This window comes from Rutilus rutilus (assembly GCF_951802725.1).
Source record: "Rutilus rutilus genome assembly, chromosome: 21".
NCBI classification, from domain to species: domain Eukaryota; kingdom Metazoa; phylum Chordata; class Actinopteri; order Cypriniformes; family Leuciscidae; genus Rutilus; species Rutilus rutilus.
In genome coordinates, this window is record NC_140226.1 from 23,153,184 (window position 1) to 23,178,039 (window position 24,856).

At 37.4% G+C, this 24,856-nt stretch overlaps 3 protein-coding genes across 3 annotated transcripts in view; all 3 read right to left on the reverse strand.

Annotated features, from left to right (window-relative positions):
* sptbn5 (spectrin, beta, non-erythrocytic 5) overlaps positions 1 to 3,809 on the reverse strand; it is a 30,219-nt gene extending 26,410 nt beyond the window's left edge. Inside the window, exons 1-6 of the mRNA XM_084394183.1 lie at positions 3,744 to 3,809; positions 2,803 to 2,944; positions 919 to 1,086; positions 645 to 761; positions 400 to 557; positions 83 to 311 (exon numbers count right to left, since the gene is read on the reverse strand). Of these exons, the coding sequence (XP_084250309.1) occupies positions 83 to 311; positions 400 to 557; positions 645 to 761; positions 919 to 1,086; positions 2,803 to 2,925 (795 nt within the window). The 5' untranslated portion in view covers positions 2,926 to 2,944; positions 3,744 to 3,809. The remainder of the gene's footprint in view (positions 1 to 82; positions 312 to 399; positions 558 to 644; positions 762 to 918; positions 1,087 to 2,802; positions 2,945 to 3,743) is intronic.
* Positions 3,810 to 4,105: 296 nt separating this feature from the next.
* On the reverse strand, positions 4,106 to 20,581 carry ehd4 (EH-domain containing 4). The gene is made up of 6 exons (XM_084392478.1): positions 20,133 to 20,581; positions 17,591 to 17,767; positions 15,070 to 15,167; positions 9,118 to 9,530; positions 7,227 to 7,391; positions 4,106 to 6,308 (listed from the first exon to the last, which is right to left on the reverse strand). The coding sequence occupies exons 1-6, from the start codon at positions 20,360 to 20,362 to the stop codon at positions 5,751 to 5,753; spliced, it is 1,641 nt and encodes a 546-aa protein (XP_084248604.1). The 5' UTR covers positions 20,363 to 20,581; the 3' UTR covers positions 4,106 to 5,750.
* Positions 20,582 to 21,898: 1,317 nt separating this feature from the next.
* traf3 (TNF receptor-associated factor 3) overlaps positions 21,899 to 24,856 on the reverse strand; it is an 18,035-nt gene continuing 15,077 nt past the window's right edge. The window contains exons 9-11 of the mRNA XM_084392891.1: positions 24,574 to 24,714; positions 23,631 to 23,814; positions 21,899 to 23,535 (exon numbers count right to left, since the gene is read on the reverse strand). Coding sequence (XP_084249017.1) covers positions 22,964 to 23,535; positions 23,631 to 23,814; positions 24,574 to 24,714 — 897 coding nt within the window. The 3' untranslated portion in view covers positions 21,899 to 22,963. The remainder of the gene's footprint in view (positions 23,536 to 23,630; positions 23,815 to 24,573; positions 24,715 to 24,856) is intronic.

The window sequence follows — 24,856 nt, forward strand, 5'->3', positions numbered from 1 at the left end:
TACCAAAGTATGAGCAATTGTGATAGTGATGCTTGTCATAGCATTTTACATTTCTTTGAACTACATGTGTTTGCTAACTAACCTTAGCAATCCTCTTCTGGATTGTTTGGCCCTGCTTCATTTTGGAGAAGTAGTGGTAGTACAGAGATACATAAGTCATTATAGACTTCTCATCGGGATGGGGAACCATGACATCTTCAACATCCAGGAGCTGCATTATGCCAAACTCGTCCTCTGCCAGAGTGAAAGCATGGGTGAGGCTCCTCTTTGGATCATCCTGGCGTAGTCGGTTGTAATCAAAAAGATCAGGCCTGGAACAATGTTATCATTAAATCACGAGACTGAATTTGTGGAAAGGGAACATGAAATACTGATACTGCTATCCACTCCGAATACTACCGATGGGCGTGAATTAGAGCATTGAAGGCCAGTCCATCTCTCCAGCTGCTTGAGAAGTCTTGCACATTGACATTGGTGTAACCGGCGGTCTTACGCTGACACCAGATCAGCAGAGCGTCTTTGGCTGAGCGTCGTGCAGCACTGGCATCACCACCAGCCTAAAACCAAAACAGAATGTAAAACAGAGTGACAAACACACCTTTTGCTATTAAGAGTCTCTACAGGGGCAACTCTAAAGGCCTTACCTCAACAATATTGATGGCTCCAATCTGGAAGCGGAGAATGATGATCCAAATTAGCCCCAGGATCAGGGTTCTGTCTCCATCCACAACATTTTCTGGACCAATCAAATCTACACGGATCTATAGGAAGATGAAAAGTGAGAAAAAGGATAACCTACGATTATAAAGTACATCTCTTATAGGTGTTTATCCACAGTTTACTTTCAAGGTTACTTTGTGAAAACAATGTGTTTTAAAAGATTTATATTTGTATTGTACTTCTTTACTTTCAGTGTACCTTGGTTTTAAGGAAGGCAATGGCAATGCTGTTGTTTTCCAGACAGTGAACTCTTAGGGTGCGTCGACTGGGAGTGGGCAGTTTCTCCCCAGAGATGAGCTCCAAAAGTCGCACGAGATGCACACCAGTTCTTAGCTCAGTGAATACATCAGTCAAGTCAACCTTTTCCTTTAAAGTGCATGCACATTAAAAGAGAATTACACACATTTTCCAAAACACTCAAATAATCATTAAGTGGAAAGACAATAAATGTAAACAAGTATGGTTGCAGAATCCAATAATTGCATTATTATTATTTTTTATGCATCATAGGCAGTTTTAAACAAGTTTTGGCGTGAAATTAGCTGCTGGCTTTGTCTTAACATTGTGCTTGGCTAATTGCCACTGTATTCCACTATGACTTGACACGCTCAAACTCGCTCAAACGTCCTGCTCTCAGCTTTCAAGCAAGAGCCTTGCAACCACTCCCTAATCCATGTGTTGTGGGAATCTGATGTCTCTGAACAGATCTGCTTACTTCCTCCAATAGGCTCTGTTTACCCAGGGAATGAACTGAGGGAGCTTAGAGCACACCCTGCTCCTCTGGTAGGTCCTCAGAGATGTAGTTCATCACTCAAGAACAATGATAAATATATGGAAAAAAATCTGCTTGCAATTTTTACATATTTTTTTTGTTGTTGCAACTTTCATAATTGCTTTTAAAAGCAAGAGTGATGATATCAGCTAACTGCTAACTTGCATATAACTGACTGTCGACTGGTAAAATAAATGCTGTGTGTTTGGGTGGAGTATATTTTCTCTGTGAGTAATATTTGGCTATTTTTAATGATCTGCATGACCTTTTATAATAAACATGTTATGAACAGTGTCGTTTGATACAGAACAATACACAGGAGTAAATGAGGAAGGGGAAAAGGAAAGGGAAACGTTTAAAACATGTCATTCTTTCAGACAGCTGCCTGTATAAGCTATTAATATATTTGTGTGTCGTTGTAGCACCACTTGTCCTTTTTACATCTTCCTGCTGTTTATTATGCAAGTTAAGTTGGTTCACACAACAATGGCAACAAGTATGAACGGAGGTAATATGTAACCACTGTTAAACACAACACTCAAAGGGAGACATCCAGTGGAAATATCTGGTATAAAAATACATGTGATGACAGTCAAGGTGGTACTATTTCCTTCCTCAATCTAATATTGGTGGTATTGATGTTAGACTGCATTAAAAGGTGAATTATCTGTGCTATTCCCTCCCCTGTGCTGATCTGTCACAAAAGGGTTGTGTAACAATGTATAACAATTAACTGAGTTTTCATTTATGCGTACCTGCCACTTGCTTTCATTATTGTTATTAAACTCAATCTGAGATCTGTGTATTTATGAAAAACCAGTGGTCTGACTTGTTTAAATACTATCCACTTACCATGAGACAAGAACATGAAGTAGCCTATATAGATGGTAATGCAATGAACAATGATTAAAATAATTATGACCGTAACTGGGTTCAAGGGTTCACATCTAGAGGTAATCATGCTGGAGTGAGCACATTACATCATAAACTACAGTAAGTCACAGGACTGGAGTCAGGATTACTAACATTATATTACACTAGATATCACAGAATTATCGCAATATCTAGTTGTGAATCACAAATGTTTATGTAAAGATATTGCTGAATCATCAACAGATATCTGATTAAACTATGGTTGATTAATTATACATTTATAGATAGCTAACTAGCCATACTGTAGCTAGATAATTACTATTAGAAAATGTAAGCTTCAGTCTGAGTGTTGGTGCTTTGTTGTGTCACTGGCTGTAGATCTTGTTGCCTGAGCTAGCATTGAGGTTCAGGAAGGTGTTGGGAGGACCTGTTCATACCCCATTCTTTGAAAAGACACTGTTCATCCATTTTGTGTAGGTCTTCTTCTGCACCGTCATCCGCTGCTCCTGAAGCTCTCGGAATCGGCCATCAGACTCCTCTCCATCTCCTTTTTTAGACATCTCTTGACTGTGTCAGTCCCTGATAACAATTGAAAAATGCATGTAAATGTTTCAAAGACACAAAAATCTCACATTTCTGCTTCACCTCATGTCCTGCACCAGAGCTTGTTCATTTACAATAAATAGCTGCCCAAGATGGGCTTAAACATTAAGCCATACACATGACTGGTGAGGCCTTTGCATTAGGGATTTTTTTTAGATCTTTTGGGAAGATATATTATATATTATATATATCTTGGGTCATATTCAGCACTTATGTATATATATACTTTGTGTATTAATGCAGAAGTGAATGTATCAGGGCAATCGTGTATCTCTTGCTGACAGTATAATTATGTATGGACTTTACAGACACATTTTAAAGCATCATAAAAATACCTAGCATTTCCAAATCAGGTCATATCACTGTATTGCTCATCAAATAAATACTTTGAATATATATGGCCATCGAGGATTACATATACTTAGTAAACTGGCCAACATTTTTTTTCTTGATTTTTGTTCAGATGTTATACTGTATAGCATCATCTTAGTATCTTAATACTGTTATCAGTGCTATTATATAGAAAACTACATTATTTTATATCCACATTTACAATTAAATTTTGACATTTAATACAGTTTAAAATATATATCTGCAATTATACTGTAATATTACATATTTTTTGCAAACAATTGAAAATAAAAAAAAGGTAGATTCATGATAGCCATGTTGTCATTTGTATATCCCACAACTGATAAAAAACATGCTAAAAATTATGACATTTTTTGTCAGTTAGCTTATGATTCACAGCATACAATAAACTGAATTCACTTACCCTTCTCAAGGTTTGTTTTAAACAAAGATAATTAGATATTCATCATGGCAAAAATGGATGATTTGAGAGTAATCCGATCTGATCAGTATTGAGGAACTGAACTGAACTTTGATGCTGTTGTAATGAACTGAAAGGGAGGGTAATTCTCACTCACCTAGCAATGTGCTACTTTGGGGGTAAAGGTTGCAGTCATATTCACTATTTCATGCAATTCAGCAGCACACACCTCTCTACATGCCAATCCAGGAACAGTCATGCCGATGCTATTCTAATTGATTCAGGGTTGAAACAGCTGAGATTACTTTTCAAAAAAGATTTAGTACACATTCAAGATGTAAAAGTTCAAAATAAAAGTGAAACAATTTTAATTTGAAATAGAAACATTTATTACAATCCCTTTTTTAAAAGGGTGTATAATATAAAATCCTTTTTTTTTTTACAATCAATTACACATTAACAGATGGATGGAGGTTATATGCCAAAGGCTCATTAAAGTATAGGCAACACCATCAAACACCTATATAAATGTACTTAATTGTCCCAAAAACATGAAAAGAATTTCTGTAATCACTTTTTACAGTAATCTTAATTTCAAACATGATCTTTCATGTTCACAAGCCACAAGAGTTGAACTCATGTCAAATAATTACAAAGTCTAGTTCATGTAATCCACCTCTGAGCTGACAGAAACCATCTACGTATATTAATTAAAATGTACATATAATTATTGTAACAGTGTTTAACATACACATTTACTTTCATCAGTATTAATATATATACAGCATAGTGGAGTTTTCATGATGAAAACTGATTTCATTATACAACAGATGTTCTTTTGCACCTCCAAATATAAACACTATTTAATTTGAAGTTTTCTCTGTCATTGTATACATTGTTAATATTTTTAATATATATAGAAGGCATAAATAGAGTTGGCAGCCTGAATGCTAATCTCTCAAAAAAACTGAAATTGTAGAATAGTTTATAAGAATTATTTTTTAAATATAGTTGTTTAATTTCTTTAAATGCTTGCTGCTATAAACTATTATAATTCTTCACTAACTAGTCAGTGTCAGACAAATATTAATGACAAAAAACTTTGGCAAAACTCAGTGCTGTTCAGTAGAATGCTGTTATTAATGTGTACATTTATTATTTATTTATTACATATGTCATGTAATTCAATAAATCAAAAAACATCCCAGCATGAGAAAAGAGTGTATGTAATTTTCTATTAAAAAGTTACACCTACAATATTAATAATGAGCCTAATTTTAATTGCATCATGAAAGACTGAATACTGTTTCAATTTCCCCACAGTCTATTTCAGGATTCAGGATCATTTTCAAGTTCATACGAAAAGTGTGCATTCAAGGAAAAGGTTGATGTAAAAAAGAAACTGTAAAACTATATTGTGCTGCAAAATTAATTGAATAGCTAGGTAACATCTGTGGATATTCACACTGTGTCAGAATGAGTGAGATGAATGGATACTTCTGTCAGTGCCTCTGTGACAGTTTGTCATGTATAGGAAGATTATTTTTGGCTGCTGTTATGCACAATTTACAACAACATTTTTTATTTCAAATGAAATGTAATATAACATCTTGAAAGCACTGTATAAAATGTTCTACAACCGCACTGCCATCTATTTTCACAATCTGCAAGTACATGGTGAAATGACATAAGATCAGGGATAAAGTTTAGAGGTAACCGTATAATTCTATGGGCTGTAATTTAAATTTGTATGCCGTGTCTTTCAAAAATATTAATGTATTTGTTCTTTAACTCTGAGTTAAAGAAATTGCATTCCAAATTACCCAATCTTAGGCATATGAAAGTCACAGAAGTCTAATGTCTAATTTTGACCATCAACAGCATTGTTGAATACAAAAGATGGCTTAACCAATAAAACTTCATCCCTTTCAATTAAGTTTTTAAGGCTTCAATTTTCAAAGGCCATTTTGTGCTAGCAGCTGGCTGATGAAAATACATATATGAAGGTGCTCAATCCTCCTGATGGTTGTACAAGATGTCTGCGGTGGGGTCCTTCCTGTGAGACGGAGGCACTAGATGATTTGGTAGCTCTGCAGGGAGCTCAAATCCCTCAAGTTTGACCCTAATAAGGTGCTGAGCGAGAGCAAATTCTTCATCATCCAGCATCCCGTCCTTATCACAGTCTGCCAGCTTCCAGATCTTTCCCAGTACGGTGTTGGGGAGGCGAGAACTCATCATCTCCTTCTTGGCATTGATGCCAGTTACCTTCCCATTGACAGGCATCAATGTGTAGAAGATTTCATCGTAGCGATGTTTGTCGCGACTTACGATCCAGTCCTCAGTATCAGCCCCTGCACTGATACCCTCACCGTAGCCATGGCCGAAAGGCCCGTCGGACGAGTCTTCAAAGGCTCCACCCATTACCATCTGAGACGGCTGTTTGCTTTCTTCCTCTCGGATCATGTTCATCAGGCTTGAGATCTTGGTGGACAACATTCTGTCCACAGATTCAATCAACTTCAATTTCAAAGAGGGGAACTTGCTGAAGTCGTAGTGTTGCAGTTGCTCCTACATTAGTAGATGTGAGTGACAGAGGGAGACATTTAATGTCAAATTAATAGAGCATTAACAGATAACACACTGGGTTATAGGAATCTATTGGTTTCATTATTCGTTTACATTTTTAATAATGTGTGTTTAAAGATCATGACAGAGACACAGATTTATAAAGTAAGGCCTACAAAATTATGCATCCAAGTCCTGAAGTGCTTAGTTCAGTGATATGATGTCTAATTCTGGAGTGAATCAATGTCGCCAGTTGGGGCTCTATTTAGAGCGTGGCCTTTATCTTTCAAGTGCTGCCTGGAAGCTGTCTGGTTGGAAAGTTTATTGTTAGTACATGTGTTAGTCAATAATCAGCGAATGTTATTATAGTTAATGACTGCTGTCTTTTCATATTAAATAAAATTATGCATCCCTGGGGTGTGTAAGACCGAATGTGAGATGCGTGCCTGTAAATCTCTGGAAAATTATGTGAAACTGCATTACAGTGCTTGACTGGCATCTTATTTTCACATATATTTCAATGCAATTTCTCATGTGGGGCTAGTCTCTACTGAGATTCATGCTGGCTAAACATCTTCAGGCAAGACCTGAAGAAAGTGAAAGTACGGACTGTTCCTGCTCTACAGGCAATGGCAGGGCTGGGACTCAAGCAGCCCACCCCAGGGACTCAAGCATTGTGCTAAAACACTGAACAAAACAAACATTCCTCAGATCTACAGCCTGGAATCCATCATACATCTGCACTAATTAACATAATTAAATAACCAGCAGTTGGTGGAAATTGCATGCATGCAAGAACAGATAAAAAATGCTGGTTAGCTCGCATCCTGGTTAGTTTTGTTTACTTTGTAAACATATGTAGAAGCTATAATATAACATCTAATATTTACCCATGTTCCATGGACACAGGCCAGGTCTTACCTGCATTTTAATGACATTAGGGAAATCTCCAGGTGAGATGTGGTGCTCCCTCTGCAGTATCTGATAGATCTCAGGCAGGTGGGCAATCAGCTCCTCCTTTTTCTTCTCTTTCCCAAACAAGGAGGGCATTTCTTTCTTTAAGTAGCTGATGATATAAGCATGCACCTATAAAACACACAGCAGACACACAGCAGATTATAGTCAGTAAGTTCATAAAGAGGTATGGTGTGAACAATGGTGCGTAGCAAGTCAGCCCTGGGCCCATATGCAAAAAAAAAGCTGAATTATAATAAAATAAGAAATAATAGAATTTCTTATTCTATTATAATAAATTACACTGACCTAATATTTAATCACTACAAGTAAGATGCATTTTTGCAAACTATAGTCAGACTATTTAAAGCAAAACCTAATTAATGACATAAAAAATATATAAGTAAATGTTATTTATAGTCGAAATGCAATCACAAAGATTGAAGTTTCGTTAAAAAGCAGAGGATTAATATCAGTGATGGGGTTTGGGGGAAGTCTTATGGTTCAACTTACTATAGACAATTTTTCTCACATGACAACCACCTCCTGTTACTCTAGGATGGTTGCATAATCAAACACCATCTCTGTGTTTACACCTTGGAAGTGCCCTTGCCAAAGGAACATTCAAAAGCATCTGTGTTTATACAAACTTTTTCCTCAATATAGAGGAAGTACACCACAAGAGATCTAAATTAAGGTTGGGCTTTTTCCTTTTATGCTATGTTTATTCCTCTTGAGGATGATTGGCGGCTCGAGGAGGACAGGAAAGGCGTAAACATGACGAGTGGCAAGACTTAATGGGGTGGGGAGGTTAGGAAAAATAAGGGCTGTGCTCTCTTTGAGCACATTACACACATTCCTTTGTACCACGGAAAGGGACTTTTCTGGGCTTTTCCAGGAGATGGAGAAGGCATTTAACTGCCTCACATGGCTTTACCATTACAGGAAGGCATGCACAGGGCTACAGGATTCCTGTTTGCTGAACGTGTTTGGAAAATATTGCGGAAGAGATAAGACACACTTTCTGTCATGGTTCCATGAGTGAATTGTTTATACCGTCCAGATTTAAGTGCACGACGCAACCAGGTTGTGTTGATTGGGGCTCATGTGGCACAATGTGTAAGTTCGAACAGTGCAGTCAGCCAAAAACAATAGTGGTTGAACTAAGGTCAAACACAAGACAAAATAACAGACAATGAGCAGCGATGCTAGAAAGTTTCAGCGTGGGTTTTACAAGCAGCAAGGTTTAAATACATTAACACTAAATATATGTATGTCGGCACTATGCCTATACTTTTCTTCTGCACTGGAAGCTCCTGTCACAAGACAAATTCCTTATGTGTGTAAACATACTTGGCAATAAAGCTCATTCTGATTAATATAAAATAAGTCAAAATCATATATAATGTAAATTTTAGGGTTCCCATTCTTTGATGAACACCAAATTCAAGGACTTTTTAAAGCACCTTTTATTTTATATCAAGCACAATAAAGACAGACATCCCACCCTGCAAAAACTCTATATTCACGAGACTCACGGGCCTTCTGGGAGAGGTGGGATGTTGGTGGATACAATAAAGAAGGGATAATCTGGACAGTAACAAAGACCTCCCAAATGGAGGGAGGTTACATGTTAGGGTTCGGGTAAGTAGAATAAGTTTACATGTATTTACTTATAGTCAGTAGAACGTTTGTTGGGGGACCATCACAATAAAGTGTTAGCATATATTAAGCAGACAGTACTAATACTCTGATGAGACAATAATACAAATGGCGCTAACCAATTTTAAAAACGTCAAAATGCATTTCTGTATAGACCTCTAAGCTGTGACTACTACATACTACTTAGACAACCTACCTTAGCAAGACGAGCTCTTTTGATGAGGTCATTCAGCTTACGCAGGGCAGCGTTGCGAGGCAAACCCTGGATGTCTCTGAAGAGATCTTGTGTTTCAGCTTCAAACAGACGTCGATTTTCTGCATTTTGGAGAGGTTTGGCCCAAAAAGAGCCGAGATAGACCCTCACCACCTCTGGAGTATTGATCACCTTCCCCAGCGACCACATCAGTGCACCATAAACACGCATCAGCTGCTGAGTGTCCACTTGGTCGGCCTTGTTCAATACCACACGGATTTTGTCATCCTGCCCACGGAAAGCTTTGATCGCTTCAGAAAACTCATCAGATATGTCCAGCTTATGGGCGTCAAAGAGAAGAATGATACGGTCCACTCGCTCTCCAAACCAGCGCAGAACCTCAGAGAAATCGTAGCCTGTAGTGGAAAAATATCAATGGAACAGAATAAGAATTGAAATACTGTATACTTCATTAGTACACAGGTACACATTAATTACACACCATAGTGATGCACAAATACAGTAGTAAAACAATAGTATAAAATAACATAATACTAAAACATATGGTGTAACAAAGGCATTACTAAACTTTTTTTTCAGCCGATCCCTTTGACCTAAAATATTAACGTGAAGAACCCCCTTGAGATTTTAAACTAATATCTTAATAATTTCACAGCACATTCACATGTTCATGGTTCTCTGATATTGTTTAATGGTCACATGACAAGCAGGTAAACAAGTAAAACACTTCATATTTTAGTGTCAAACTTTCATTGTTTTCATTTTTTAAATATTTATTTTAATTAATATTATATTTATTATTTTATTCCCAGTTTGGGAAATCCAGACAATATATATTAAGAAAAAATATGCATAATAATAAAATAGACATAATGTAATATATAACAAATAAACCTTCTAAAATAACTAAATAAAATAAAATACTAAGATCTAAGACCAAAATTCATATTTAACATGTCACCTCTGATAACAGATCATTCTAAATTGTAATGTAGACACATCCATTTTCTGTAAAGCTGCTTTGAAACAATATGTATTGTGAAAAGCGCAATACAAATAAATGTGAATTGAACTGAACTGAACTGAACTGAATTATGGAAACATCACACACACACACACACACACACACACACACACACACACACACACAAATTCATTTGAAATTGATATTTCACAGCTGGAAACTGCCCTTCATGCATAAATAATGGTTACACCTTTCTTTCTGTAGCTGGAAGAAACAGGACGAGAGAAGGGTGTAACGATAAGTTTTCAGGTCACAGACCTGGCATGACCATGAGAATCTCGTAGAGACAAGGACACCATATCAGCCTTCATTCACATGTAGCTCATTATAAGCAAGTGCATGTGTTGATCAATTCATTTTAAACAATGAGATCCAGCTTATTCAACCACCCAATGGTCATGAGGAAATTACGCTGCTCCAACAACAATGGCATGGATTACACATCACTATACAAAAATTTACAATAGGGCAATTCCACGCAAAGGTCATCCTTACCATGAAAAATTAAAGTTTTTACCTAAAGATCAAAACCCCTTTTAAGTTGTCCATTTAGGTCTGTAATATACTGTATTAATGTGCTGTATCAGAAATTTTAAGAAAATTGCCTTGTTTTTCCACCATATATGAGGTGAGCAACAATGCTAAAATTTTAATTTCAACCAGCCATATTTCATGCTTTCAAAAGAGGTATCAAAGACCCCCCTTTTAAAAACTTAATTTGAACATAAAGCATTTTGCTGAAAGTTGGAGGCATGCCTGAGAAATAAATTTACTAATTTGGTCATAACAGCACTGCCTGTTGAATTTATAAGGGATTTAATAAAGAGGTCTCGACGCTTCAGTGCTCTGTCACGTCCGTAACGTTTTAAAGATTAAGTTTATATAATATAACAATTATAAATGCAAATAACTTGAAACTTTATATGCAAAGCTAAACTATGTTCATGCTTACTAGGATCGACATTTCATTCCACTACTTTGCTCTGAACAACCATAATAATGCGTTACGGACGTGACCGTTACGGACGCTTCACATCAAATCATATGCACTTGTGATCGGTTTCAGGCTTACCATATATTCAGTGCATATCCAATAATCGCAATAATATTTGTGCTTTGTTAGTTTTAATATGAAAAAATGTCTCAACTTTCAAATTCAGTCTATTTTATAACAAAATGTAAACAATAGAGACCGCTCTTTAATACGGCGTGGCAGAGTTTCCGCTAGAAAAAAATGGTGCCGGTTTCGTTTTCCGGACATTTTGATGATATGCCGGTCAAATATCGCCTCTTAATTAAGGGGGCGGGATTATTACACGATTTATTATTTATAATAATAATAATATTACCATCTTACGTGACAGTTCTCCATTACAGACGCGTCGCGACCGTTCAAAGCGGCACTAAAAGACTGCTTTAAAACTTTCACAGAGACCTCAAACAGAAAGCACAAAGCCTTTCTTTAAAACGAATTTCGTTTTGTATTAATTGTATGTTAATTTTAATCAGTGTTTCATTATCCAATTTTCTCGATAAAGTATAAAATAAAAGTAATTTAAAAGTAAATATAGCAGACAATAAATAATCACGACATGGAGGCGCCAGCGCCTGAACTGGAGCTAATGTTAAGCTATCATCCATGAACCGAAATTTAACGTATAAGATAGCCTACTCGCCTCACACACCTAAAAAAAAAAAATAGAAATATATCTATTATCTACAGAAATCTTTACTTTTAAACAGAACCATTCAAAACTAAATAAAACGATGTAATCCGTATGAAATGTGTATTTCTCTCCGGCGCGTTCACTACTGCGAAGATCGCGAGTCAGACTTCATCTTTGCAGCCGACACAGAAAACACTTGTTTATTAATAGACAATTAAAATGTCTCACTGCAATATTTTACATATTCATAACAACGGAAACCCTGTGGCGTGGTATATTTCTGTATATTGCGCCTCAGTGCGCGGCGGATAAAGTGCACATGAACGGATCTTCTCTTCCTCTGCCAGTTACAGGACGAAATATGAATATCAGAAGGTAGTATATGATACAGTACAACTTAAAGAAGAGCATGTGTCTTATAGCCATAGGACACTTCTTCGGGATGTCGCGTTTTTCCCTCTTGGTTAAAACATGAATATTCATCATAATCCCGCGATCAAGCTGACAAAATAATAGTGATATTGCAATCATTTTGAGTCACGACTTAAAAGTAGTTTAAAAGTAGACATTTCAGACGTCCTATATAGATATATTTCTCAGGTATGTGAGGCAAGTAGCCTACATTATACGCGGAGTTTCGGTTCATTTATGAGGCGCGCTCCACTTCACGCGACGGCGCCTCCGTGTCCTGATTATATTGTCTGCTATAGCCTATTTGCTTCTTATTTAATAAATCCAAGCAATTTGTTGATGAAACATTGATTAAAATTAAGATACAATTTATACAAAACGAAATTCACATTAAAGAAAAGCTTTCTCAAAAAAAAAAAAAAAAAAAAAAAAAAAAAACTAAAGAATTGGTCAAAATCATGTCTGCCCACTGATATACTGTATCCGATATATTGCGCATCTTATGATCTTACTCATGCTGTTATCCTTTCATATAATCAACATATGAAATAAAAAATACAATTATTTTATTTAAACATTAATATGAGACTAAATGCCTACTCAAATGTAATGTTGGAGCGGGATTTGAGTGAACGCCGTCTTACCGGTGATGTTGGGGGAGAGCGCTACGATTTTCGAACAAACATCGAATATTATTTTTGCTTATAATGCCAATCCTTAATATTTGGTGTTTTAAATGCCTGTTTGAGGTCTCTGTGAACGTTTTAAAGCAGTATTTTAGTGCCGCTTTCAGAGCGGTCACGTCCGTAACGGAGAACTGTCACGTCCGTAACATTGTTTTTTCCTCATAAATGCGAAAACAAAAAATAACATAAAATGAATATTTTATGTTCTGTGGAGAGCCAACCCTTCTTCATTCGGTGGGTACTATTACTTTTGGTTTGCGCAGTGTAATTCACAGAATTACTAAAAAATATTTTGGCAACAAAAAGTTAGAGATTTTTTTTGTCACGTCCGTAACGCATGTGTATTTCCCTCAAATTAAATATAAAACGCATGCGTAGACTGATATTTTTCTAATGTCTGGACTCCTTTATTAAGGGAGTATGGATATATAAACAGACGTTTACATATATTGGTATTAAATGCATTTTCTGAGAATTTATATTTCAAGTTTTGACTGCAAATGTCACGTCCATAACGCTGGAATTGCCCAATACGTTCTGCCAAGATTTTACAAAGGAGGAGCTCAGTGCTTACTCTTAGAGTGTGGGAACCATCAATGGTATTCCATGTAAGGCAACTTAGTACAGAAGAAGAAAAGGCTCTCCCTCACCCTAAATTAACTTTTTTTTTTAAATAAACATCAAGATTTTAGGTTAAGACTTATATAAATGTGATAAAGGGGATGTCTATTGGGTCCTATAATTTAACATTATTTATTTATTTAATATTTTTCCATTTTTAATAACTTTTTGACAAACAGTTAAAACTGAGTGCATAATGACCAACAATAAACATTTTAAAATTGAAGAAAAATGACATGGTTGTACTGCATAAGTCACACCAGAAGTCGTCAACTTACCAGCATTATTTCCCATAATAATTAAAACACTTCTATTACGAGCAGCCTAAATACAAATATGTTGCCCTCATTTGTAAATCTAATCCAATTTAAAGCAGCCACAACACAAATGTCTGGCAGTAAAAAATTCAGTTATTTTCAAATTTTGTAGAAAATTCATAGTCGTATTAAAAATCAAATATGATTGATGCACAAGGCCGATGGTGCATCGTGAGATATGTCAGAGATGCTAATGTAAGAGGAATGCAACCTCAGCTGAGCGGCGCTAAAGCAAGAACAGATGTGGAACGCCCATGTGTCTCATCCCTCATGGCCGAAGTTGCGTCCGTACATTTGTGCGGTTCTGCGGCTCCGTCACCAGGCCTAATCTACAGTTTGCAGACCCTCTTGCGCCATACTGTACCTCTGCTGTTATGCATTTTCATAGATAAAAATTATACAGCATAACAGACATATCCCACAACTGTTAAACATTGCTTGGCCACTTCTCAACAAAGCATGCTTGTTTTGTTTATTAATGATCCTGTAACTCATAAACACTGGTTACATACTGAAGTGTCAGAATGCTGATGTAAACCCAGAAGTGTGTTTGGCAAGCTCAATTCATGCTTGCAAAAAGAGGAAAAAAGAAAGTGAAAAATGCTGACATCATAACACCACACTCATCAGGGTTTCCATTGTATCTGCTGGTGTCATGTAATGGGAGACAGGGACGGAAACAACAGAGGAAATTTACAAAGAAACAGGCCAGATCTGGTGACTAAAATGAAAATTAATGACTAAAGCATTATGATTGTTCCTTATTCTGGGAAAACGAGCTTCAGTCCTCTAGGGAGTGAACCAGTCTGTCTGTTGTAATGCATCTATTTTCAAAGAGAAATAGCCACAGACAGACAGACAGACTTCAGAATAAAGAATTCAGCCAGCTAAACAGCGCAGTTCATGCTGTGTTGGTCATGTGACATTATCTTCCCTCTACCAAGATTTACCTAAACAAATGGCTATTCTCTAATAAACATCTTTGGAGGAGCACTTGAGAAAACTGTCAAGAGAAGAAATGGGGTGCATTTGATGGTGTACATTTTGTCATTTGTTATCCTATTGCATTGTGTGTGGCCATGAGACCAAGTCTGTGCATAACTCCCGGCCTTTGTTTATAACACAATACAGGATGGACTGGCTCTAAGACACTATAAAGACCAGAATGAACATCCTGCTGCTGTACAGTAGGAATTGCAGGCACTGACCTCTGCTTATGCGCTGCTTCTCGCCAGACAAGATCCCTGGTGTGTCAATGATGCTAATGCTCTGCAGAACTTGGTTGGGCATTTGAGAGCAGATGAACCTATCGAGACAGATGGAGAGAGTTCATCACCTCATGTTATCACTGGAAATGCTGGTAGTATCACTACATTTGTCAGTTGACTAATTTGATCTGAGTCATTTAAATGGGATACTCTAGCAGTGATAAACAGAGTATAAAAATACAAAATAATGTTTTGCTCAGGTTCAAGGTGGTCACACTCTTTGTGCTGACTAACAGAAAGCTGCTTGAAAGTGATTTCTGTGTGAGCTGTTATTCATACATTGCTACAGTATTGACAATGGATCTTTTTTGCCCCCAGAGTTTAGCTGAAATATTGCTAATATGACCACATATTAAAGGAGAACTCCGGTCAATTTTAACATTGAGGTTTAGTACCTATGATCACGCGCGTGAACTCGACAATCGACTACTGTGGACTTCGACCGAAACCAGGATGTAAATACAGGTATGTGCGCTGGCTGAATAAACATCATTTTTATTAATATCTTTCACATCTACTGCAGTCAGATTCACCCGCGTTCACTCCGAAGGAATCACTCACATGACCTGTGCACTTGTAATGACACATCAAGGATGTTAAGAGCCTAAAAGCAGGTTTAAAACTTGCCCCACTGAAGTCAATAGGGTGCAAATTTTAAAAAGAGGATAACTCGATGTAGGCAACACCGATTTTTGTCGTTGTTCTCTGTACTGACAGCAAAAAATGTACTCCAAATGTACAAAAAAATGAGCTCAATGTTAAAATTGACCGGGGTTCTCCTTTAACAGAGACAAACTTTATGATTTTTTTTTAGAAATGAAACCTAAAAAAATAAGACCTTGCATGCATCCATCCAGAACACAATGCTGTCACTGCTTTTAAACATGTTAACTGAGGTGAAGGAGCTAATGGACAGTGGTAAACTATTCCACAACCTTGGGGCAACTTTTAGAAGAAAAAAAAAACAGACATTCAACAAATGAATAATATATTTACTATTATTTCATATTATATCTCCATGTTGAGGGAATATTATGGTGATGTTAAGATTGCAATATTGTCTCAAGTGAGTTCTAGGATCTGTCCTTTTTAAAAAAAAAAAAAACCTAAGAGGAAATTGCAACATCTGTGATCAAACATCACCTGTCAGCTGCAAAGCAGAAGGACATGTTGAGAAATAGAGGAAGAGGGATTCAAACAAGTTTCATTTTTCAAGAAAATGACACATGCATTTTCATTCAAAAAGCCAGTAGATAAAATGTGTTCGAGAGAATTAGAGAAAGAAACTGCTGTGGCTAAACGTGCCATCACATGACGCACAACGAGATCCACAGGAAACGAAGTGCATTGTTTTGAGGTTCCTCTGGAGGAGAGGAGATGTTCTTTGTCAAGTGTGCCTTTGACCTCTATAGTGGTCACTGTCAAAGAAGTACTTACCCATTTCCCCTCCACATAAGTATCCAGCAAACAGGGGGGACAAAATCCTTTGTCTAACTGTCTAGGTACTAAAATTAAACATTAAAACTTGTGGTATAGCTCATGCAGCAGCTTTGGTTACCTAAAAGGAGAAGTGGCCTTTTCAAAGTATTTGAGACACTTTGTTTGTTGAAAATATTTGCTTGTAATATGGGATGAAAGGAAGAAATGAATGAGCGGCAGAATGTGTTGTGGAGAGAAACATGTAAATCTAATGGAATGGAAGTGATATGCAAAACTACAAAGCAATGTGACATAATGTGTATTTAACATGAATGCATTGTCTTTTTATAAGTATACTGCAAACCTTGAACTGCACTTGTACCATAACAGACATATTTCCTATCCTATGCCACTGCCAAAGCAAGATAATAGAAAATCCTTGTTTTGGCAACGACCCGGGCAAGGGGGACATTCGTTACAGAATGTAGCGAGCAAGAATATGTGCCCACGTCCTAGATTTTCCTGCCAGATGACATGATGTCTAACAACCATTCTCTTGGCTTAAGCTTGACAGAACATCTCATGAACACTGGAATATGGTGCTATCAATTTATTCAGCCCCATCTTTCTACAGGGTTAGTTTGCCCAAAAATGGGTAAACAGAAGCGTGCTTGCTTCTTCGTCAAGCAAGTACGGTTGAATAAAAGCCTATATTAAATCTGTTCATAACAAAGTGACTGTGCCTCTTCAGAAGTCTTGGATTAAACTGCTTGATTCAAATACTTTTACAATATCTTTATGAACTTTTTGAAGTGTCAAAATTGAATTGGAATCAACATTCAGTGGAGGGACAGAAATATCTTCATTTGTTTCAAACATAAATGACAGCTTCGTGTCATTCCAAACCCATAAGACTAAGTAATTGATGGCAATTTTCATTTTTGGATAAACTATCCCTTTAATAAGCCATATTAAATAATACTACAGTTGCAAACTTTGAAACTGAAATCTAAAAAGTAGCGATTGAGCACTTGATATTTACCTGTTTAAGAAGGCGTTTCCGAATGCATTGAGCTTGCGGAAAGGTTTCTTGGGGTCCACAACCAAGGCATTTCCCGGAACAACCCCCTCATTCTCATTGTACATCACAGCTATGAATCCATCTGTCGTTGGTTCAGGGCCAATTCGCATCCCTGGAAAATCCTGCTCCAGAAGATACCTGCAAGAGAGAGAGGTTAAGTATTAACAAACCACTTCTTTGTTGACTGGAGCGGCAGAATCAATGTGACAGCACATGCTGACAACAAAATGTCAAGGTTGGGTGAGAGCATAGGCGTAATTCTATGGGGGGACAGGAGGACACGTCCCCCCCAATATTCAAAGAAGGACAATTTGTCCCCCCCAATATTTGATCATACTGTATGATTATGCGGGCGATATCGATGTGATTGCAAATACGTCTTTCTTTCGAGCTCCGAAAATATAAAATCCCGGCCAGTCCATTTCCCAAATTCATTCGACTGGCCTTACACTATACATTAACAAAACCTATTTCTCCTGAAATCCATGTCATGTTTTCCCTATACCTTTAGTAGCTCGTGCACCGTCAGTGAGTTAGGAAAAAACAAACAGAAGAAGAGTTAGGAGCGCGAAATCTGACAGACATTTGGCCATACCTGTCAACACTCCCGTTTTTCCCGGGTTTCTCCCGTTTTTTAGCCCTATCTCCCGGACCCCTCCCGGTTTGTTATTTCTCCCGGGAAACTCCCATAATTTGTATGGCCCAAACTGAGTAAAGCCTCTGTTTAGGCTATTAAGGAAATATAATTTTGCCAAAAGAAGAACTTTCATTTTAAATAAATGTTCATTTTAAATCAGCCTATGTCAGTGTGATATGTTACCATATCTAAGAATTTGAATAATTGTAATGTGATGATCAGATGCAGATATCTAAATCAGAGAATATCATAGGTTCGGGCGGTTTGCGGGTGGATTATTTATTTTTAACAGTGGATTCGGGTGACTCAAAGTGCACCAGATTAATGAATTTACCTTTAAAATGTACAAAATTTTCTTCCGGGGGAGCATGCCCCCGGACCCCCCTAGAAGTACCAAGTACACTTAACAGCATGACTGTTGTATGCTGGTAAGTGTTCGGACTCTGACTTTTATTTTATTTTTATTAAAAAAAAATGTGTGCATGCGCCAACACAAAAAGTCCCACAGCTGTCCCCCCCAATGTGTGATTGACAATTTCGCCCTTGGGTGAGAGTAAATGAATGGAATAATTTACAGTCCTACCTTTAGGTTGCGACAGAATCCAATAAAATAAAGATAGTCAATGAAATCAAAGCTGATCAAGGATCAAAGCTAAACAGTGGCACATAACCATTGGATATAGCTAGAATGTGAAAACAGACCTATCCATCAGTCTCACTCTTCCTGTAACTTCCTAGCCAAACCATAGATTCCTACCACATCCTGCCAGAGGATGAGAAAGTGTCAAAGGTTTCCAAGCAAATAAACACACATGGCTTGTCATTAAATTGAACATAAATTATAAATCAAACTGCATTCATTGTTAAATATGGCTAAATGTCTCCTTAGTGCACGTGTGTAATGTAATGGAAGAACTTTTAGCAAAAGCATGACTGAAAACTGTTTTACAGGTGGAGAGGTGAAAAAATAATACAAACACAATTTGTATTGGCTTTTCATACTCAAGCAAGAACTTATAGTATACTTCGTATAGCGACTTCATTACTCCTTAGACTGGAATGTGTTGCTTAAACAGCCTTAAACATCCATAATTTCCAACTATGACCTAATGTTTCAGATTATGAACGGCTGAGCTAATAATAAGCCAGTTCTAGTTTGAGAGGATTTCAACACGACTCACAGAGCTATTGGATTTTCTTATTTATTCAGAGACTCCCTGTCTAGCACAGGATCCGATTAGACCCAGCACACACATCAAAGCTGGATGCTATTGACCAACAGCGAAAAAGTCAATAAGAAGAATAATGATGCTTTTATGAGTTGTTTGCATACTCTCCAGCCTTCTGCATCTCTTCACAGATGAATGGACTATGTGAGCTGGCATAAGCTGTAATACACCCAGGGTTTGCAGCCTGTTGCAGCAACCACAAAGAGCTGACTGTACTGAACTTAACACGTGTACATGCTGTTCTATTAGTAATTAAATATAAATAAATCCTAAGTCACATAAAATATAGTTGTGTCTAATAATATTATAAAGCCATTCTTGGCTTGCAAGACATTACTATTCGATTATACCTTATTTTACAGTGTCCTTGTTAGTGTAATTAAACATTTAACTACTAAAACAACATGTACTTACTATAGGCCCTATAGTAAGTGCATGTTGTTTTAGTATAGGGTTAGTATTGGGGTTTGGTTTAGTTGCATGTTTACCGTTATTAGCCTACTATAGTAAAGTGTAAGATGCGTAACCACCCAGGACACTAAAATGGAGTGTTATCTACTATTCATTCACTGGCAGAACTAAGCGTTTTGCTGAAGAGCTGACTTTCTAACAAATCTCTCTCAAAGCAATGCGTTACCTTATAAAAGTGGTCTTCCCTGTGGAATACTGGCCCACCAGGAGGACCATGGGCTTGCTCTGGAAGTCCGCCTGCTCCAGCGCCGGTGAGTGGAAGTCATGGAAGAGGTAAGTCTCCTCCAAAGGCAGCAGTTTCTTAGCATAAAGACTCTGAAGTCCTTCAGTCACTGTTTGAAACATGTCGCCCTCCTTGTTCCTTCCACCCTGCTCCTTATTTACCCAACTGAACATGTTGCCGTTCCTCTTAGAGCTCTCTTTTATACGTGATGCAAGCTTAGTTCCCTTTTTTTATACTGGAGGAATTTAAAACGGTTCCAGTTTTTTTAGTTTATTTGTTTCAGGAGTAACACTAGCCCGTCTACTGGCCTCAGCGAGTAGTGTCCAGCTGTGACTGTCTGTATCTGTCGTCGTGACCTCACCTGTATCCTTTTATGTGACGCTCTTTCTCCCGACTCTAGGTTTGAATATTCATTAGCTACACTGACGCACTGGTTTCTCCCGCTGTTGAGGGCGGGTTGTTAGGGTGGAGTTGAGTTAGGGCGTAATGAATCTGCAGGCACTGGCACTGCTGACTGCTAGTTCTTTTCGGTGAAAACGAGCAGGGCAGGAAAATCAAAATCCACAAGATACATTTGAAAAATGCTTTCTCACCGTCATCTCGCAGTAGTAGGCTAACTACAGAACATAATTTAAATAAAAATAATTTGAGAAAACGTTAAAAAAACGTTAAAACAAAGCAGATTTTAAAACAAAGCAGATAACATTACTAGTGTATCTGGTTTGAATAAATCCCTATTATGGACTGGTGCACTTTTTATTTGTTCCAATGTGACTGAAAATCCGCGCTATATTAGCTGAACAGACCAAGGTTTTTTTTTTTTTTTTTAACAGACCAAGTAGCCTAGGCTACTCCCGTCCCGAGTGCAGTCAGGCTTGTACATTTACGTCACCTAGTGGTAAGCAATGAAATAACATACCATTTTATTTTATTAGAGATTAAATGGCAACTAGGGACAGAAATTCACCAGCAAAATGCCACTGAAAGTGACAAAAAATGCCCAAGATATTTAAAATGTGGACTTTTTCTCTTTTTTATGTTTTTATCTGTTACCTAAAATTTGATATATTTCGTAGAATATTTGATTCTATCTATTCAAAATAAAAAGAGAACACGAGTCATGTCACAAAAAATGCCACCTGCTCCTTGATAGAAATATATATTTTTGGCGCTGTTAAAATGGGCGTGGTTTAGGCTGCCCGGTTGTTGGTCAGCTAGGATGGGTGTAAATAATAATTTTTTATTAACTTGTTAAAACGGTTAATTCAAATTTTTAAATTAAAGGTTATCAAGATTTCTTAATGTCATTAGTCAGGTGTAAATGATTGCTTAAGACCTCTAATGTCATAATGTTATGTCATTTTCTTATTGGTACTCATTTTACAGAAACCGCAAAAACGGATTTAAAATTGTATTACAGGTATTAATTCTGATAATTAATACATTGATACAATTTTTTATGTACCAGTATCTCCATCGAAACTTTTGAGCTTTCCACTCAAGGATTGCAACCCACTCACTAGACCATTATAAGACTTAATAAAAAAACAAAAAAACAAAAAAAAACATTTTATGTAATAGTATCAGTTTAGAAGAAAAACACTTGATACCATTTTTAGCAAGAGATTTGCCTGATTACATAAATAGCCAGGTAAGTTTCAGTTCTTTTGTATATCAGTTTGACACATCCATAACAACAGAATTCAGAATGTTTTTCAACAATTTTATATTGATATATTTATACATATATTACACATTCAAACAATACTTGTGCAAAAACCATCCCTACCATGAAAAATGATCTGGATTATTGTATGTGTCTCTGGCAGCATGGCTGGAGGCATAAAGGCATTATTTCAGACTGTTTTAAAAAATAAAATACAAAACACAAAAGGACAATAGATTCTGATGCATAGCATCTATTAATTAGAACATTACAAAAAATAATGTGTCAAAGTGGTAAACGCAGGGAAGGTTAAGTCATGTAAGAATAGGTTTTACATGCATAAAAACTGAGGTTTTGCTTTTTGACAATGGAACCCTTGCAGGCTCACTGTTTAGTGCCAATGTAGTCCTTCATGAATGCTCCATAGTCAGGTCCTTTATATCTACTATTCACAGAAACACGTTCACCCCTGCCCTCACCAACAAGAATTTCTAGTCACAAAACTCCTCTCCATATTAACTGTTCTCAAAACATCACCACAACACAACAGATGTCAGCTCAAGTACTTATTTGCATATTGTACAAAACCACCAAAAAAACCACCAAATACTAAACTTGTCATGATTACCAAAGATGAAGGGTTACCTTGCAGACTTAAAAACCAATTTGAGAGATGACTTTTAGCCTCAAACGCATTCATACTCACTGAAGGCTAACACAATTGACGAGTGTAAACAGATTTTTGTTTCACTTTGGGCTGGATGTTAGTCAACCAACACATCATTCGCTTCCATTTCTCCTTGTCTTGTAGATCCAGAGACATTAACATTCTCTTGCTTGATTAGAGTTGACGTATTACTCTTCACTTCATCTTATATGTGGTTGACATGGGAGATTTCACTTGCTCAAACCTCCTCTTAAAGGCTGTAACTAAAGGCCCAGCAAGGCACTGTTGTTTCCCGAAGAGCGCACCAACGCACGAGCACAAGCTGACGGCTCGGACTGTTATAAATCCAAACCTGTCCTGGGTTCTTCCTCTCTCAAGCGAAGTCTTGGCTGGGAGGGCTGCGTGACTCGATATTAGCTGAACCCAAAGAAGACGCAAGATTCAAGGGTCCGGGAGGTCAGAGGTGTCTACCGTCACTTTGATGAAGATGGTATCGTCTTTGATGTAGGTTCCGTTCTCCAGGACAGTCTGAGCCACGAAGAGCGGACAGCCTGAGGCGATGTTCATTTCACCAGTGGGCCGGCGAAAGCTACTACTACTGGGGTCCGGTTTGAAGGCATCACCTAAGTGTTTCCGTGCCGGCCCCTGGTCCATTAGCATTAATGTTACTTTCTGTTTAAATGGCCAAGGCAGCAAGGCATCATATTCGCCGCGCATGACCACGAAGAAGAGCGAGAGATGTGTGCCTTTACCCATTCCATCCCCATTGAGATAAACGCGGGCACACATCTTGTAGCCGAAATAGCCCGTGTAGAAGGGCTGGCTGTAGAGCGAGAGGGTTTTGGAGGCCACGGCTTCCTGTTTCCGCCTTTTGTAGTCACGGATCTTCCAAATGAGGGTACCGTTGAAGCTGGCCGTCTCTAGCACCTGCAGCTTCAGGTCCATCTCCGCCAGCCGGATGTCATGGACACTCATCATGTCATCGTGACGTGAGAGCTGTTGCTCTAAGGAGCCTGATGACAGTATCGAAAAGTGTTAACTGAAATCATCAATCTTGTGCAATATATTGTGCTAAAAAATTTAGGCATATATACTGAGGCATTCTTACCCAGGGTGTGAGAACCAGAACTGGAACCAACACGACCCGTGTCGAGAGAAGATACAACTGAACGCATGCTCTCCACAGACCCTCTCAGAGCCTCCACCTCATCCCTCATAGCTCGCAGTGGACGAAGCTCCCGCAGCTCCATCTCAACCTCAAGCAGTTTCTCTGAGTGAGCGCTCATCAACATCTACACACATGAACACAGAGAAAAAGGGGGTTTTCGCCAAAAGTTCTAATGTCATAGCCGAGTTTCTGGTACTTTAAGGTATTTTTATAAGAAGTTTGGGGAAAAAAGTCACATCTTAATGCACTTATTATTTTGCACATGAAAATAGCAATAATAACCTAACTGCAATGTATACATATTGAATGAATTGTATACAATTTACATTGTACATACACTACCATTCAAAAGTTTAGGGTTGTAGTAATATTGTGAAATGTTATTATAATTTAAAATAAAATGCTTCCATTTTAATTTTAAAATGTAATTTATTCCTGTGATGGCAAAGCTGAATTTTCAGCAGTTTTCAGTATCACATGATCCTTCTGAAATCAATCGAATATACTAAAATATTTATTGTTATTAATCTTAAAAACAGTACATTTTTCATAAATGTCATATATTCACTAATTGAATTACTGACATAGAAATCTTAAATGTTTCTTATTTGTAATGTTTCTTTAATTATTCAAAATCCTAAACTTTAATTATTTTCAGGTTTAAATTACATTTTGAATCCTGTATTTTCAGTGTGGTCTCAGACTTTGAGCCAACTGTAGAAGACATTTAATAAAGCAAAGGCACTGAATTATAAAAGCATGTGTCAGACAGAGGTATTGCACAGTACAGCAGACTTGCTTCACTTTATACAAAGTAGGTTATTTTTATCTTCACCAAATGACTCAAAAGAAAATAAAACCACTACTTGGTGACGGCTCTCACCTGCATGCTGACTAGCTTCTGCTCCAGCTGCCTGTTCTTTTCTCTCATCTCCTCATACTGCGTTTCTACCTCCGCAAGACGACTGCTGAGGCTGGGCAGAACTTGATAGCGCTCCATCAGCTCGCTCCTAATGTCCTCGACCTACACAGAGAGATTAATTAGTGTATATGCATGCATGATGGAAATATGAACAGGAAAAAGCATATTCATTGTCACACCGGAAACTGATGTTATTTAAAGATTTCTGATATGTTAAACATTGTAACTGTAAATACAAATATAT